At 53.9% G+C, this 16,885-nt stretch overlaps 5 protein-coding genes across 5 annotated transcripts; 2 read left to right on the top strand and 3 right to left on the bottom strand.

Moving 5' to 3' along the window:
• Window positions 1-207: 207 nt before the first annotated feature.
• M421DRAFT_423488 (glycosyltransferase family 57 protein) lies at window positions 208-2,590 on the bottom strand. Its single transcript, XM_033593485.1, has 7 exons — window positions 2,286-2,590; window positions 2,146-2,224; window positions 1,894-2,087; window positions 1,347-1,843; window positions 1,157-1,296; window positions 798-1,108; window positions 208-749 (listed from the first exon to the last, which is right to left on the bottom strand). Exons 1-7 carry the CDS (start codon window positions 2,360-2,362, stop codon window positions 539-541), a joined length of 1,509 nt encoding a protein of 502 aa, XP_033445912.1. The 5' UTR covers window positions 2,363-2,590; the 3' UTR covers window positions 208-538.
• Window positions 2,591-3,816: 1,226 nt separating this feature from the next.
• On the top strand, window positions 3,817-6,315 carry M421DRAFT_69223 (negative regulator of differentiation 1; the record flags this gene model as incomplete). The annotated part of the gene is made up of 1 exon (XM_033596595.1): window positions 3,817-6,315. One exon carries the CDS (start codon window positions 3,817-3,819, stop codon window positions 6,313-6,315), a length of 2,499 nt encoding a protein of 832 aa, XP_033445911.1.
• A 648-nt stretch (window positions 6,316-6,963) lies between these two features.
• Window positions 6,964-7,799, bottom strand: M421DRAFT_7683 (uncharacterized protein; the record flags this gene model as incomplete). The annotated part of the gene is made up of 2 exons (XM_033597265.1): window positions 6,964-7,732; window positions 7,786-7,799. 2 exons carry the CDS (start codon window positions 7,797-7,799, stop codon window positions 6,964-6,966), a joined length of 783 nt encoding a protein of 260 aa, XP_033445910.1.
• A 470-nt stretch (window positions 7,800-8,269) lies between these two features.
• Window positions 8,270-10,158, top strand: M421DRAFT_102985 (glycoside hydrolase family 47 protein; the record flags this gene model as incomplete). The annotated part of the gene is made up of 3 exons (XM_033586854.1): window positions 8,270-8,952; window positions 8,996-9,784; window positions 9,834-10,158. 3 exons carry the CDS (start codon window positions 8,270-8,272, stop codon window positions 10,156-10,158), a joined length of 1,797 nt encoding a protein of 598 aa, XP_033445909.1.
• A 1,265-nt stretch (window positions 10,159-11,423) lies between these two features.
• M421DRAFT_423484 (DUF1766-domain-containing protein) lies at window positions 11,424-13,426 on the bottom strand. Its single transcript, XM_033593484.1, has 2 exons — window positions 13,116-13,426; window positions 11,424-13,066 (listed from the first exon to the last, which is right to left on the bottom strand). Exons 1-2 carry the CDS (start codon window positions 13,342-13,344, stop codon window positions 11,502-11,504), a joined length of 1,794 nt encoding a protein of 597 aa, XP_033445908.1. The 5' UTR covers window positions 13,345-13,426; the 3' UTR covers window positions 11,424-11,501.
• Between the last annotated feature and the right edge of the window lie 3,459 nt (window positions 13,427-16,885).

The following is a 16,885-nucleotide window of genomic DNA, read 5'->3' as shown; positions in this document are numbered from 1 at the left end:
GAGCTGGATCTAGACGCGAAAGCTACTAGTCGCTTGCATCTACTCCATAAGTGATGTTCGTGGATATAACGCGATGTACGTCAAGCCGGAGGGCTCATGCTCTTGAGCCACCAAGCAAACCAGTTGACAGGTTTGACCCACTTGACCCTGGACGTAGCCCTCCGCTCGCCGACACGAGTAATTCACGGCTGGGTCAACTCCTGAACATACTAAAATGACTGCTGTTGGTTTCCAACATACTATCAATAATAATCAAACCCACTACGATGTCCAGGTACCATTCGGACCCCCTTCCTAGCACTACAAGACACGAATAGCACGAGCTCTGACAATGATGACCTACTTGATCCATGACCAGTATACTTGAGAGAACTAAGCTCACAGACAGTCACTTTGACTTTATCTGAATAATGACTCTACCTTCACGTGGGATGAAAGCATTTCCAACACTCGGCGTAATCTGTGGCTTAAGTTGTGTGGCAGAGAAACAATTGAAACAGCCAGAGTAGATCTGGTTGAAACCAAAGATTAACCATAGCTATGTATCAAAATATACGACCAGAAATCCTAGCCAACTACTGACCACGCCGATGGCGGAGTAGGAGCTGGTGAACATGAGAGGAAGGAACTCGTAGCGGGAACCGAAGATGATGACGTGGAACAGGGAGCAGTATGCAATCAAAGGAATGGACAAAGCAATGTAGACAATAGAGAAGCGATCGAGCAAAAAGAGGCGTCGTTCGGATGAGCTGTTGAGTGGTTAGTGGAGGATCACGAATGCGACTGCCGGGACTCACGCAGGTGCCAGTCTGTCAAATGTCGATAAGAACAAGACGAGCCAGAAAATGGTGTACGCCGTCTTTATGGGAAATTCTGCGGCTGTAAACAGTAGGGGGAAAAGCGAGACGTGGCCGGAGACTGCCAGAGGTCGGAAAGCGCCAAAATATCGGCGGTCACGGAGTGCGACCAGGCTGAAAGGGATAATGACAAGCAGGATTGCTTTCTCATGGACATGCCACCCGAAGAGAAACGAAGCATAGCCGCACAGAGTGACTGCACCAACGAACGTCTCCCATGTTGGCTTATACAGCAGACGCATGAGAACAGGCTGCAAATAGTCAGTGTTGCCCGACCAACAAGTCAACTTCAAGCTTACGATTTGAGTGCCTAATGTGAGAAGAAAGCATGTGAGGGGTACGATGTCGGGAAGCACGGCGAACGATGAGTCTCCAACGAGTCCTCTAGTGACACTGTTGACTGCGTCCTGGTTCACTGCCAAGCCAAGGCGAGGGGCCACTACACATCATATTAGCGTACTCAAAGAGAGCGTCCAGATCATGACGTACAGTAGATGAGCACTCGATCAGTGAACGAATACATCGCCCAAACGTTCGGAGCCCAGTAGGCATGGCAGAGTCCGCGTGAGAATGGGAAAAGCCGCTTGAAGACCTGCTCGAGTTGTCCCCAAGCAACAAACGGACCAAAAGCACTAGCGAATACTGCAATAATGCCTACTCCTAATTTCACGCAGTTGAAAAAGTTAATTGTGAAGTACGGGAAGGCCCGACGCTCACCGAGGCAGTATGCGCGAAGAAGGAACACGAAGTAGGCAGGGGCCAGGTAGAGGTAGATATGCTTCAGGCACAGCAGCGCCGCGAAGAGGATGCCTGACAGGAGGATGGTCGACTGGTTCCGCGCCAGCACCATGGACAGGATCAGTAAGCCATAGAGGAAGCCGTTGTACTGAAAGTGGATATGGTCGATGATAAGAAGACCGGGAGAAAGTAGGATAGACAGTGCAGCGGCGTGTGCAGTGACCTTCGACTTTGAGGTCTTGACGTAGCTGGTCAACTGTTAGCACGGGCGATACTGCAAGCAAAGATGATGAAGTACAGATGCAGCGCGTAGACTAGGACTAGCTCAGTGACGATGACAGTTGTCCGCTGGAAGTATATGGTCTGCCAGCTGTCATAGTTGAGATCCTTTACATTCAGCAAGGCAGGCTCGATGTATGCAGCAGCCTGAGACATCAGCCACTCAAAGTAGGCGAAGAATGGGGGATAATCGAGCGTCCATTCTGAAGTTTTCTGGGAACCCAATTAGGATACTCTCCATTGTTTCCATGTCGTTTTGACAGTTGCTCACTTCGTAGTACCATTCTTTGATGGACAGTGAGTGTGTCAGTGCCAGCCAGTTGCGGTGAACCTCGAAATCGGTCGACTTGCTAGCAAAAAAAGGTGAGCATGCACGTCGATGACAGTGCTAGTTTTCGCGATTGCACCTACTATGCAGGAAACAGCAGCACCTTCAAGGCTGTCGCTACGACGGCGCACTGCGCAATCGACGGATACAGTTCTGGCATCACGACTTTGATTGTTGGTGGACGAGCAGCAGGCGAAAAGACACGAGTCGGCAGTCACTCGGAGGTCGGTTTACGTGCTGTGCTCTGTGGGCCAAAGCGCCTTCCTTTTCGAGACCGTAATTTTGGAACGCTGTTTCCACAGCAGCTCGAGAATCTTATTTTCCAAGCATCACAACCATGGCAGTATCATTTCGTAGTCAGCAAAAGACAGCATGACGTTGAAGCAAGGCAATCATTACAGTCGGAATAACCAGGCAACGTGACCACGCTCCTCGTCTATGAGCCGACGCGTTCGCGGGTCCCTCCGCTAGGGCACCCTGATCGAGCTCTGGACCCCTTCGACTGGGTAAGCCGCCAGAAGCCAAAGGATGCCGGGCCGTGTTCGTCGCCTTTGCTGCTTTCTGGAAACGAAAAGTGGCCTGGCGGAGCCTCTCGTTAGTCAGGCACGAGGCCTGCAAGCACCCGCTGCGCTGCAGTCAGCCCTGCGAAGGGATCGGCACCGCAGCTGCGCGACGCTTCCAACCCTCAACGTGAGACACGCGGAATCGTCGCTGCAAGCAATGTAGCGCTACCTCGCACAGGCATCGGCGACACTGGCTCCGCTCTGCAGGGCGCCGGCAAGTGTTACTCGGTGGTCTGCGCGATTCGTTGCAGGGTGGTCATGGCATGTGCACGTTGAATTTCGGCGGGCACGCCTTCCCAGATCGGGGGCTTCATTTGCGCTGCTTCTCCTGTCTCGCAACACGGCGAGAGCATTTCCCACCCACCTCTCTTCTTTATCGCCTCCGCCATCAGGTCGCGTTCTCCTCTGCGGTCCTTTCGCTCATTATCTACGCTTCTGTAGCTCTGAGGCCCTTGGCAAAGTCCGCCTCTTTGCCTCGTTCATTCTTATTGTTCGCTCTTTTCAGCATCGGCGACCGTAAAACAAGCCGTTGGCCAGCATTTGCCCGCGAGCACACAGCCTCTAATTCTGTCCCGTTTGTGGTCATTGCTCGAGATTAGCAGCTTATAATCTGCCCTTAATACCGTGCTTGAATCTTCCGCCCGACGTTGCATTCCTGGTATTGTCGACGTCTGCTTTGACTCGGTAATCCCATCAAGCAACCAGCTGTTGGAGTCCTTTGACCTTCGATTCGGCGCGGTCCACCCTACATTAAGTGCCCATTTGCCATTGTGTCTTGGATGTAAGCACCCTCCTTTATCTCGGGCCACGGCCATCTCAGCTAGGGCCAGCCGACTGACAGCTGCCAGATTGCCTTGCAAAGCATTGACGCTTTAGCTTACGCTTCACATCCTCCGCGACCCTCTTGCAACCGGTTGCGCCTTCACCTTCAACAATACATATTTCGCGGTCCGGTCCATCGAGTCCCGGACGCAGTAATACATCGTCCACCACGGCCGTGCTATCTCACAACCCGCGGGACAGCTTCAGTCTGCCACCGCATCTGCTAGGAATGCAAAACGGGGGAACCTCTTCGACACCGACTGGACCTCGTATGCAATCCAACTTCCAGAGACAAATGAACGGCAACATGAACGGCGGTCACCATGGCTTCTCCCACGGAGCCTTCGCTACGAATCAGCCAGGCTACGCCGACAGGCACCCTGAGAGGTTGAACAACATGTCCATCAACACTGGAAGGCTGAACCCTAGCAACCAGAATGGCGCTGATATGCAGACTCCTGGCACTGGCTATGACATGAACTTCACCCCGTTGTTGCCCTCGCAGCTTCTTCTGGGCAGCCCTTTCCAGCCAGGTTCTCCCTCGGCCTTCGCTTCACCCCAGTTCCAGAGCTTCGGCAACTTCGCTGGTCAGAACCAAGTGCAGCAGAACAACCAGTCTAACCAGATGGGTAGCCCCTTGCAGCAGCCCCTTTCACCCCAGCTGTACCAGGGCCTTGTCTCGCCTACCAGCATGAACGGACATGGCTTCTTCAATGGGCCCCAGTCGCCCACTGGATTCGGTGGCTTTGGTGCGCAAGGCCTCGGTGGCTTTGGCTCGTCCATGCCAATTGCCCCCGGCCTGGTTTCTGGCACCAGCAGGACTGTTTACTTGGGGAACATTCCTCCCGAGACATCTGCGGAGGAGATCCTCGGCCACGTAAGAAGTGGTCAGATTGAGTCCGTTAGGCTTCTGCCCGACAAGAACTGCGCGTTCATCTCTTTCTTGGATAGCAGCTCTGCTACCCACTTCCACTCGGATGCAATCTTGAAAAAGTTGTCGATCCGGGGTCAGGACATCAAGATTGGGTGGGGCAAACCTTCGCAGGTACCAACTTCGGTGGCCCTTGCTGTGCAACAGTCAGGGGCTTCCCGAAACGTCTACCTTGGCAATTTGCCCGAGGATGTCTCCGAGGACGAGCTGCGCGAGGATCTCAGCAAGTTCGGTCCAATCGATACTGTGAAGATCGTCCGTGAGAAGGCCATCGGTTTCGTTCACTTCTTGTCTATCGGCAATGCCATCAAGGCTGTTGCTCAACTCCCCCAAGAGCCAAAGTGGCAGGCGCCTCGCCGTGTCTACTACGGCAAGGACCGATGCGCGTACGTTTCGAAGACCCAGCAACAGAACGCGGCGCAGTACCTTGGAATTGCTCCTGGATATGCTCACGTTCTCAACGGAGCTGACCGTGACATGATCTCCAACGCTCTTGCTCAGCAATCTGTAGCGGCAGCAGCTGTCGCGACATCCGCCGGCGGTGTTAACAACTTGGGTAACCGTACCGTGTACTTGGGTAACATCCACCCGGAGACCACCATCGAGGAGATCTGTAACGTCGTCCGTGGTGGCCTACTCCACCACATCAGGTACATTCCTGACAAGCACATCTGCTTCGTGACCTTCATTGATCCCACCTCTGCTGCGTCCTTCTATGCTCTGAGCAACCTGCAGGGTCTCATGATTCACAACCGTCGTCTCAAGATTGGTTGGGGCAAGCACTCGGGTGCTCTTCCGCCTGCCATTGCCCTGGCTGTCAGCGGAGGTGCCTCGCGAAACGTGTACATTGGCAACTTGGACGAGTCGTGGACCGAGGACCGCCTCAGGCAAGACTTCTCCGAGTATGGCGAGATTGAGCTCGTCAACACACTGCGCGAGAAGAGCTGTGCCTTTGTCAATTTCACCAATATCGCCAATGCCATCAAGGCCATTGAGGCCATTCGCGGCCGTGAGGAGTACAAGCGCTTCAAGGTCAACTTCGGCAAGGACCGTTGTGGTAACCCTCCTCGCCAGATGAACAACCAGCAGGCCCAAGCCCAGCAAGCAGGTAGCGACGGCCTCCAGTCACCGTCGCCCATCAACGGTCTGCAACCCAACCGTGGCGTTGGACCTTCTGTCTCGCCCACCGGCTCTGGCGCTCCTGGCTCTGGCGGCAGTGCGAATGGCCAGTTCCCTTCCGTGCAGGCACCCGCCCCGGCCAACATCCTGAACACGGGAAACAACAACCCCTTGATGATGTACCTCCAGGCTCAGCAGCAACAGCAGCAGCAGCAGCAACAGCAACAGCAGCAGGAGGCTAGCCTGCAACAGCAGCAGAGCCAGCAGCAGCAGCAGCAACAGTCATACCAGTCGCCCCAGGCTGCTTTCTATGGTGCCGACCTGAACACGACATCGCAGCCGCACCACTCGCACACGTCGCACAACAGCACCTCGAGCTTCAGCCTTATCAACGGCACATCGAACGGCAACAGCTCTGGTCCCACCACGGTCGGTGGTCTCTTGGCCCCCTCGAACCTCAACGCTCGTGCACAGCACTCCCGCGCTGTGAGCCTTCCGGTCTTCACGCAGGGCCCCTTCAACCAGCCTTTGACCAGCCAAGCTACGCAGCAGAACTCGTTCGGCAGCTTGAGCTCGGGCATCGGTGGGTTCGGCAGCGGCAACGGTGGTTACGGCCTGGCGATCCAGGGTGACAGCGGTCTGAACGGATGGGCCGAGGAGGAGGTTGGTGCCCAGTAAAGGCTGGACGCATTTGCAAAGTTGGGTTAAGTCAAGCTTTTGGGTAACCCTTCACATGTTCTCTTATATCCCCTTTCTTTGCATTTTGACCTAGGGAACGGAAGGCGTCACATGTATGAGTCCGATCTGATCTGATGTCGAGTAAATTGTTGTAATCTGAACGTTGCTTTGCATGTCCAATTCGCATTTGTCACTCTTTTTATTGTTGTATTCTAGATACCTGTAGGGATCTTAGAGGGGATGATGGACTAATGGGTATGGGGCAGCTGGACGGATGCGGAGTCTCCGTAGCAGGCCAATGAGAGCTGTGTCTTTTCACCATCTGTACGTTCGACCTCGCCTCTCTGACTCTGATGCTCTCACTAGACGTCTTGGATGTTGCATCGATGCTCGGGCCTGTGTCTGTCCTTGCGGGCGCCTGACCAACAGCCGTTCACTCCGGGCTCAGTGGCGTCTTCCGCTCGCAGTGGACGCTGTGCCTTCACAGCTCCATAGCTTCATGCCTTCTCCGCATGATGGGCGAGAGCTTGCTCGCAGATGCCCTCCAGAGTCCGAGCTGTGACACGCGCCATCTCGGTCCTGAGAGCTAGCTACCCAATGCACACCCGCTTTCCCTCGCAGACTCGATTCCAGCGACGGGCGTGTCTCTCACCCTCGCAGCCGCAGCACCTCGCACCACATCCGCACCGTTGCGTTGGTCTCGTCGCTCGTCCCGCCCTCCTGCGGCACCATGAAGACTTCTTTCACTTCGGCGCGCGCTGGTTCCTGGCGAGCTCTGATCTGGCCCCACAGCTCGCGGATCGTGGCCTGCGCGAACTCGAAGTCGACGGCCTCGACGCCGTTCTGCTCAGCCTCGGCCTTCTCGCCCCCACTGTGTCCCGCTTCACTGTCCCCGCCGGCCGTCGTCGCAATGCACACCACCACCCCGGGACTGCTGACTCCGCCGCCCTGGCCCTCGCGCAGTGCCCTCACTTCGCCAATGTGGATCGTAAACAGCCCGCCGCTGTACGCGGCCCCGCTCTGCACCGACAGCGTGTGCCGCGGCGTCCAGAGCGCGGCGAGTTGGTGCCGCAGCAGCAGCGCGCGGGCCTCGGCCTGCGAGGCCGGTATCGCTGCGACTACGCCGGTGCCATGCTGACTCCCGTCCGCGCCTGTCGCAGGCGGCGTCACGTGCACATAGGCGCGCTGCGGGGCCAGCGCCGTGTTCGTGAGGATGTGCTGGTATGTGTGTGCGTGCTGGGCGGGCGTGTCGGAGGGATCGGTGCGCGGCGCTGTGTCGCGGAAGAGGCGGTATACGAGGGACCACGGTGCGGCGCGGGACAGCGTGGGGAAGAGGGTTTCAAGCGCGGAGACCAGGGCTGCGGCGGTGGTGGACGAGTCGGCGGGTTGCGCAGTCGGGGTCGGGATAAAGTAGAGCCTTGCGGGTTAGAGTGGTGGCGTGCGGGTTGGGCCGTTGGGGGGACTACGAACCCGCTGTACTTCATGGCTGCGATTGTGCTTGCTGCGAGTTCAATGGCAGCCGAGCACTGCAGATGCGCCAGCGCTGGATGACGGCTCGGTAGTAAGTTAGGTGATCCCTGCTAGGTAGGTACCGCTACGGCGTAGTTGCGCCAGGGTCCGGAGCGCGACGCGTCGCCAGAGAGCTTGGCCGAGCAACCCACTCTGGATTGTCTGAGCCTCCAAGGCCCGCAATGGGGGCGTGCTGCCCCTTCTTGCTGCTGGTGAGTGCCGTGTATCATGTCAGTCTTTCTTGTTGCGGAATCTTGTAATTACACCTACACCTTCTTCCGCCATCACTGTTCCTGCTCCCCATCCGTTCGTTCCGAGCAGCTGCTCCATCCGTCTTCACTAGTCCTATCGATTCTCTGAGGCCTCCTGGCGGCTTCTCTAGAGTCTTTGCGATTCGTGCTGTATCGCAGATGGTTCGGATATCTTAGACTTCTGTTTGGCCATCATGAGCCCTTTAATACGACGCATTGCAGTGCTACTTGTCGCTTTCACCTTCCTGTACCTCTCCTTTCGCCAGCTTACTCTCGGTGTTGAATTCCCGTTACCGACCGCCACATCTTCGAATCGAGTCAAAGGACCCATACGATGGAAAGAGATACCTCCTAGATACACTGTCGCCTCGACCATCGCCCTGCCGACGGGCACACCTCCCGCCATTCCCCGCATACAGCACGAGTTTGGGGTCGAGACGCAGCACACCAAGGCGGAAAGATTACACAGACAGGCTGCTGTGAAAGAGGCCTTTTTGCATTCCTGGAACGGTTACAAGAAGCATGCTTGGCTGCAAGACGAAGTCACTCCGGTGACAGGAGGCTTCACCAATGCGTTTGGACAGCGCGGTGCAACACTCGTCGACACCTTGGATACGCTGGCTATCATGGGTCTGGACGACGAGTTTGCAGAGGCTGTAAAGGCTGTCAAGGGGATCGACTTCACTACGAGTGCCATTTCCCGTCTGAATGTGTTCGAGACCACGATACGCTACCTGGGTGGACTGTTGGGCGCATACGATGTCAGCGAGGCGAAACACCACGTCTTGCTCGACAAAGCAATCGAGCTGGGAGACATGTTATACGCAGCATTCGACACGCCGAACCGGATGCCAATCGGGCGATGGGATTGGGAAAGGTACAACTCCCCTGCCCAAGCTGAGCTCCACTAACAGACTCAGCGCCGCTGTACGCAAATACCAACAAGCCGACGGACAAGGCCTCAGCGCAGAGCTCGGCTCCCTGACCCTCGAGTTCACTCGCCTCACGCAGCTAACAGGCGACCCAAAGTACTACGACGCCGTAGCCCGCATAACCGCCCTGCTGTCAAAACACCAAGACCGCACCCAAATTCCCGGCCTCTTCCCCATCCACATCAGCCCTGCGCGCGAAGACTTTGCTTCCGACTCCCACTTCACCATGGGCGGCATGTCCGACAGCCTCTACGAGTACCTGCCCAAGCAACACTTGCTGCTCAACGGCCTGGATCCGCAGTACCAGAACCTGTTCTCGAACGCGATGCGCGAAGCCAAACAGCATCTCTTCTTCCGCCCGCTGAACCCGCAGAACAAGGACATCCTCATGTCCGGCTCTGCGCGCATCAGCGGCGCAACGGGGCGCACGAAACTCGACCCCGTAGCGCAGCATCTCTCGTGCTTCGCGGGCGGCATGGTCGCGCTCGGCGCCCGCGTCTTCAACCGCTCCGCCGAGCTCGCCGTCGCGCGCAAGCTGGTCGACGGGTGTATCTGGGCGTACGACAGCACGCCTTCGGGCATCATGCCGGAGCAGGCCAAGCTCATCCCGTGCCGCGGGGACGCGGACTGCGCGTGGCAGCCCGAGAAGTGGAACACGGCCGTTCGCTCCGCGGGCGTCGACGAGTTCGATCGCAACCTCGACGCGGCCGATATCATCAAGCAAGACGGGCTGCCGCCGGGGTTCGCGCGGATCAGCGATCGACGCTATCTGCTCAGGTACGTGCTCTCTTTCCCCCGTGCATGTCTTGTGCTGACGGCCATGTAGACCAGAAGCCATTGAATCCATATTCATCCAGCACCGCATAACTGGCGACCCCGCGCTCGCCGACGCCGCATGGCGTATGTTCACGTCCATCGCGAACGCAACGCGGACGCCGATCGCGCACTCGGCCATCGCCGACGTGACGCTGCCCGTTGGCCACGCCAGCCAGAAACTCGATCAGTGCGAGAGCTTCTGGATGGCCGAGACGCTCAAGTATTTCTACCTCGTCTTCAGCGATCCCGAACTCGTTAGTCTCGATCACTGGGTTTTTAATACGGAGGCGCATCCGCTGCGCAGGCCGCAGGCGGAGAAACGCGTGGGTGAGTGAGTGAGTGAATGGGGGGGATGCTAGACCGGCGTTCTGGGGCCTGGGGTTTGGAATAATCCATCGATTCCCAGGGCTAGAGTTCAAATGCGATCCACTCTCACTCAGAATCCTCGTCTTCACCTTGAATTAACACCGCCTAGTACCGCGTTCAGGACGCTGGTGGGTCGTGGGTGGTTGAGTTCCGCATATTGCGCTTCTTGATACCGGGCACGGCAGAGACGGGAAAGGTAGATATTTTTGGCGACCTCTGCGAGCCAGGAACCTTGTGATATGCTTCCGGCAGTTGGGGAAGGCTGTGTTGGCCTTGGGCATGCTGCTGATATCCGGATACTTCGGCAGGAGCGGCGCCGCCCACAGACTGCAGCTTCGCCTGGGCGAAGGAAGGCGCGACAGTCGAGCTTGGTCTGGATCTGTGCTTGGCAGCACTGCCATCTCATGTACTCATGATAGGTCAGCCACATGGGCGCAACGGGCATCATCTCTTTGTAGATACTGAATGGGGACGTTGACCGTGTGCGATTTCCGAACAGGACCTACCACTTTCGCCCAACTCGCTCAGGTGAGTGTGATACACTGTGACGCTGAGCAGATCTGACCGGAGCAGAATCTTGAAGACCTAAATGATGCAGTTGTTCGCATGAATGAGGATGGTAAAGAACACACCTAGGAGACTGTACGCAACTTATCGTATCATCGACTTTTATGAAGATGTGCTTCCCAAATTCGAGCAACTCAGACTGGCAGGTGTAGTGCATACTTCGATCCACTTTGCTGATGGAAGCAGCTTCCCGTACTTCAACAGCGAGGCACACTTCAGTGAACAAGAAGACGATGATATCGACAGATCTTCCGAGACTACGGTTGGCCTAGCGAGAGCTTCGATCAAGATGACTATAGACATCGAGCACAGGCATCTCTATCTAGGAAATGCAGCTTCGCGCCCTGCATAGAGACTTGTCATGTAATGTACTACCAACTACAGAGGGTCACGAATAGGCCTACTGATGCTATCGCTGCGAGCGAAAGACAGATGGCAGCTTTTCACCAGCCTCTATCAAGGGCGTAGTAATTAGTAGCCGATAATCCAGCCGAAGCCTTTTGAACCGGTTGTGAATGGGACATACACTTTAACGCAAGCTATTGAAAGATCGTATGCTAGAGTTGAGATAATAGTCGGGTATGTGGATGATATTAAGCGCCACTGTCTGGTCGTTGGTGAGATCCGTTGCGAGTCGAAAACGTTGCGACAAACAGATGGAATTTGGGTGAAATAAGTCTCGTCTAGAATTGGATTAAGCGGAGGCGGACCTCCAACAACATTGTTATCTGCGGATGCTGGCAATCTATCTCGCTGCTCTCGAGGTTCGTTTCCTGGCAGGTGACTTTGGCAGGGATTTGCGTGGCCTCGTTCTTTTGATCGTCGTCTCTGGGAACAGGACGGGTGTGCACACTTGTGACACAGTATGAAGCATATCGGGCCTTACGACCCAGCTCCCTGCGTCGTTCTGTGCATACGGCTTTTGCATGATCCAATCTTGCCACTTTTGGTAAACCTTCTTTGCCTTCTCTGCGCTTATGTCAAACCACTCGATGTGAGTCTTACCACAGCCACCGCATGCACGCTTCTTACGGTACTCCCTCAGTTCGATATGCATGAGCCTCTCGATACGTTGACAATGATGTATCGTGAGGTGTTTGCCATCCTGCGAAGATCGATGGTAGCGATGCGGAATTTTGCATTGGGCGTCCCACTGCTTGAGACGTTTTTCGAGATCACCGGTTCGACCAATCTTGACCATCCCGAAAGTCTGCTGATCCCAGAACATGTAGACAAAGCCGTCTTTCTTGTCTTTTTCCGTGAGCGGTTCGTTGACTTTTTCTTCCAAAGCTTCCGCTATGCTGGGCCTCTCGGTTTTCTTCCGATGGTAAGGTGCGGACTTCGACAAGCGCGAAGGTGACGGCTCTTTTAACTTCGCTTTCAAGAGCGAAATAGGAATGTTGGTGTTGCTTATCGCCTGCAGCCAATTTGCGAAAACTGTTACAATGTTCTTAGAAAGCAGAGGGAGAGTATCGATGAGCTCGCGCAGCTGTTTCATCCTTGGGTTGGCAGTGCTACTCCGCAGCGCCACTGTTTGGTGGAGGGGACACATTACAGTTCTGACGAGACGTTCAATGTAGCGCGGAAGGTTTATGTAGCCAGACCTGTCGACACACTCTCGGAAAGCGTCGACGGCGGCCTTCACAGCTTCCGCAACAAGCTTACGTGGAGTGGAGCACTGATTCATAGCTGAACCTTTACCTTGTGTAGCCACACATCTGTCGTAATTCCTGGCCAGTCTTGCGGTGATCTCGAAGGACAAAATTTGCTCCAGCAGTGTCCAGTATTTCATGCATGCATGTGGGATCTTTTGGGAGGCTTTCGATGTCGCTACAAGACCAGAGGCTTCCGTTTTGATTTTAGGTGCTGCCTCCGTTTTGATTTCAAATGCTGCCTCCGTTTTGATTTGTGGTGCTGCCGCCGTCCGAATCTGGTGCTTCTCTTGATCTGAGTTGCGGGAGGTGTTATGGGAGACGCCCGTCTTTGAGCGTCTGGCGATCGCCGAGAAAATGCTCTCGACCTCAACTCCGTCGCCGTCTCGTAGTACAGTCTTGAATAGAACTGAGCCTTGGAGGGTGTGATGGTTGCGCTTGTCTTGGTGCGGACCCTGCTGCGAGACCGTAGCAGGGGGACCGTGTTCACTCTTAGAACCTTTTGAAAAGCCAAGATCAACAGTACTGGCATTGATTTCCATGTGAGTTTTTGAAGGTTTAGAGCTTGAGTTGGAAGCTTCGCTGCCCATACGGTCTGAGGGCACACTCGTGTCGCATGGCAAGCTGCTTGGAGATCCGGTAGTGTCGTCTCGCGTGACTGAACAGGGTGTAAGCAAGTATCATAGATTGAACGCGCTTTGACTGACTCGACTTGAGCATATGATCCAACTTTCGAATACCGAACTGGAAGATGTCTGAAGTCTGCGTGTACTTCTCTGATATTCTCTCATCATCACTATCCTCTGCCCGGGAAGGTGTCGCATATGTACGCTCTGTCACATATTTTAGTTTGCCCTCGGAAGAATCCAGTGACGTCGGTGGAGTAGTCAGATCTAGACCCATTCCGTCCTTCTGTTGCAATGGTGTATGTGGCATCTGTGACGAGTCCCACGTGAAGTCATTGCTATGTGTAGATAGAGGGCTGGAGGCTAAAAGAGTCGGCGATAGCAAGAGAGGAGTTGCCGGAATCGACTCGTGTTCTGGGGATAAGAATTTTACAGGCTCGATTCTTGTAAGTGTGATGTCGTATCCTTTGTCAACCTCGAATCGGTCATCTAAATCCTGGCGGAAGAGATCCAAGTAATGAGTCCAGTCGGTCTCAAAGGGCGGAAGACAAGCTTGATCACGCTTCGATACAGCTAAGGCGTAATTAATTGTCGTGTGCGCGACCGAGATTTGTTGTGCCATCTTGTAGCTACGTCGTGCCGCTTGACAGTGGAGATGAAGAATCAATAGAAGTGTAAGGCTAAATTGAGGTTCACAAAAGTGCGAAGAGTACACCCTGCTGGACAGTGGGAGGTGACTCGGGTTATTTGATATACGCGCCAGGTGGTCTGCAAGATACTGCAAAACTACGATAGTGATGGAGGCGGAAGTTCTCATCTCGCATCAGCCCGATCAAGATGTTCCGGTCAGCCATGTTTCATAATGCGAGGCTGTGACGATAAAGTGCTCCTGATAGGATCTGTGGGGGCCAATTCAATATCCGTGGTTGGAGTGTATTTTAGGAGTACCGAGGTTGCCGTGTGCCATGCCGCCACGACGCAGGTAGGTTCCAGCGCACTGTAGTCACATGTAGAGCCAAACAACCGCCATTGAAAGTACTATCTTCATCCCAACCTACACAGAATTCGGTTCTCTATGGATGGCGTATTAGTACTGTGTAGACGCCAAGGTGCGCCACACTGCCATACGAGGTTCAAACCTGAATGAGCAAACCGCTCTCGTCTGTAGAGCGCTATTTGTCTGGATGACAGCCAGGGCGTACCCGTATCTGCGTGCAGAAAACTTGGGACGCGGAGCCGGAGTAGGATTCCAGGAAGGCGAAGGATGCAGTTTGGCGGCGAACCGAGCTGACTGGTCCTTGCACCAACCAAGTCTGCAGGATGTAATGAAACAGCCCAGAAGCGAATGCAATTATAGGAAGCTGATAACGTTGGAATTATCGTTGCATCAGCACTGTACGTAAATCTGAAACTCATCTGTACTCCATGACACAAGTAGCATAAGATTCCAGGCTTTTTCGAGAAAACCTGACGAGTCCGAGGGAGAGTCGTGCATACGCCATTGTGAAGGCAACATCAGTCGAAAACAGCTGGCCCTAGCTACGTCAAGAATAAGGGAGCACAGTCGAAGATGGTATCCTAGTCCATGTGGAGCTGACTTGCTGGATCAACCTCTCCTTTGGTGCCATGTTGTTGTTCATCTAATCGGAAGAGTGCTTCGATGCCGCAGAGTACTGTGGGCCAAAGGATGTACTTGTCGAGCACTCCGCCGTTTCTTCGGAGCTCGTAAAGCTCGTACACAGAAGTTCTAAGTCGATTGTAGAATCGTTCTATCTCACTGCCACACACAGCTATGCCAGATATCCGAGCAAGATAGAGCATAGCTGCCGCTTGAAAATAAGTGGCGAGCAGCGCCCAGCTCTTGGCCTAGCTCGATGTATGACGCGGACGGTGCGAGGCCCAATCCGCAGGATCGAAAGCTCGAAGAGCATCGAATACTACATATGTCGATGATCCAACTCCCTCTTCCCTTGCTTTCGCGCAGCTCTCGATATTTTGATGGTGGCTTTGGTCTGCGCAATAGCTTCCGGTATAGGGATCATGATGCTGCAGACATCAACGTTGAATCTTGCGAGCAAACCTAGATACACCTTGTATTTATCGACGTCTTCGACCATGATGTGAGAATCTGGCGCTATGGCAGTACCAGAGGCGTCGTCCAACACAAAATGGCAAAGGAAGAGTTCGTAGTCAAGGCTTTCCATCAGGTCTTGGCTCCCCGAAGGTTGAATAGGCTCTTTTGTGCACTTAGATGAGCGCGCCATGCTCCGTAGGCGCTTGCTTGAACCTTTGAGAAGAAGAAAAAGCTCGCGTCCTCAAACAGCTCTGCCTCTGGCCGGATTTGCCCAAGAGTCTTGATCTTATGATTCAGAATCTCAGCTGCATATGCTTGATGGTAATGAAACAGGGCTTGGTTGTGCTTCATATTTTCGTCCTTCACTACAGCTCGACGCAGCGTGACAAGACACAAAGTCAGGTGTCATTTTGAGATGTTAACTTCATGCCATCTCGATATGTCGGTGGTGTGGAAAGATGAGTGACCATTGGCTTCAAGATCTGGGGCAACCTTTACATTACCTGTATTCCAATTTAGCCATAATCAGAGACGTGATCGATCTTGAGCGTAGAGTATGTCAACGCGTCAACGATAACATGGGAGGGCGCGACATCGGTGTTTACGGGAGCTGTATCAGCCTCTGGTAGCTTTGGCCCCCTTGGTATGTTCCTACCTACCGGTAGTCACTCAGTGTTATCAACGAAGTGGTTTTGTAGCAGAATTCAAGGCATTCGAGTCCTTTTCGGTCGCATTTCGAGCATTGTGGCTATCGTGAGTCGCAGCGTAGGCGTCGCCATCGACTAACCCAGCACTGTGGCCCTGGGCTTGAGCTTATAGCATTCCGTGCTCATCCCAAGCGACTTTCTTCGAGACGGACAGTGTGTCTCCACGTGAGCTGTTTAGCGCGGCCCGATCGTCGGCATTCTCAACGACCAGGTGATTGGAGGTATACAGTTGACTCCTGATGCGATGCTGATGAAGTAATTTTGGCATGCAAGGCTGTAGAGTGAACGCTTCCTTCGAGGTGCGAGATCGAGATGATGGCAGTGACGTAATTCTTTCATCTCAGAGCGCGTACCTAGAGCTAATTCTTGAGCCTAACCGCCACGACACATTCACTTGTTTCAGGAATCGAATAAAATACCAAGCTGTATGTACATCATCATTTAAGAAGCCAATGTGAGCATATTCAAAGAGATTCAGGACGTTCGACTCGAATCAGGAAAGAAGAGAAACAGCCGCAACTTCCTAAACATCACAGACCAATTGATAAGCCTTCAATCGCATCATTCCTTGAAAATTCCACAGCCCAGCACTCTGCACAGCAAACTTGCTTGGAGCGTGGACCCTCACATGCCAGAGACCCTATCGAACAATGTAAAGACACTACCTCTGTGCGTGTTTCCTTTCACTATCCAACAGTAACGTGGACTTAACATGGACTCAGAGAGAGCTGAAAGTCACTCTGGAATCAGGAGGAGCATTAGAGACAACATCAAGACTGAAGAAGATAATATTTTACACACATATCAAGTTCTGCTATCGCATGTAGAAGATCATGAGCCATGTGACTCGCAGGAATGTCATGATTAGTCTTAAGTGCTTTTGAAGACGTGATCTATTGATAAGCTGTAGTTACGCCGAGTTCTGCGTTCCTACATATGTACAAAATCTTCGAAGTCCTTGAGCCTTGGATCACCATCACACACGATTTGAGGATCGAGTGCAGATCGCAATCATATCAGAAGTCAGAACCAGTGCGGAAGCTTTTTCTGGAGTTCGCTTATTCCTATCT

The sequence above is a fragment of the Didymella exigua genome (assembly GCF_010094145.1).
Source record: "Didymella exigua CBS 183.55 unplaced genomic scaffold M421scaffold_27, whole genome shotgun sequence".
In the NCBI taxonomy this organism is placed as follows: domain Eukaryota; kingdom Fungi; phylum Ascomycota; class Dothideomycetes; order Pleosporales; family Didymellaceae; genus Didymella; species Didymella exigua.
The sequence above is the reverse complement of the archived record's forward strand: the minus strand, read 5'-3'. Positions and strand labels throughout refer to the sequence as shown.

Excerpts from the sequence above, each read along its gene's own strand:
- M421DRAFT_423488 (XM_033593485.1), bottom strand. The coding sequence starts at position 2,362 with ATGCCAGAACTGTATCCGTCGATTGCGCAGTGCGCCGTCGTAGCGACA. Across the intron at positions 2,225-2,285 it reads GTGCTGCTGTTTCCTGCATA|CAAGTCGACCGATTTCGAGG; the intron begins GTAGGTGCAATC and ends TTTTTTTGCTAG. Across the intron at positions 1,297-1,346 it reads TGATCGAGTGCTCATCTACT|TGGCCCCTCGCCTTGGCTTG; the intron begins GTACGTCATGAT and ends TATGATGTGTAG.
- M421DRAFT_423484 (XM_033593484.1), bottom strand. The coding sequence starts at position 13,344 with ATGCCACATACACCATTGCAACAGAAGGACGGAATGGGTCTAGATCTG. Across the intron at positions 13,067-13,115 it reads GGATCATATGCTCAAGTCGA|TCACGCGAGACGACACTACC; the intron begins GTCAGTCAAAGC and ends CACCCTGTTCAG.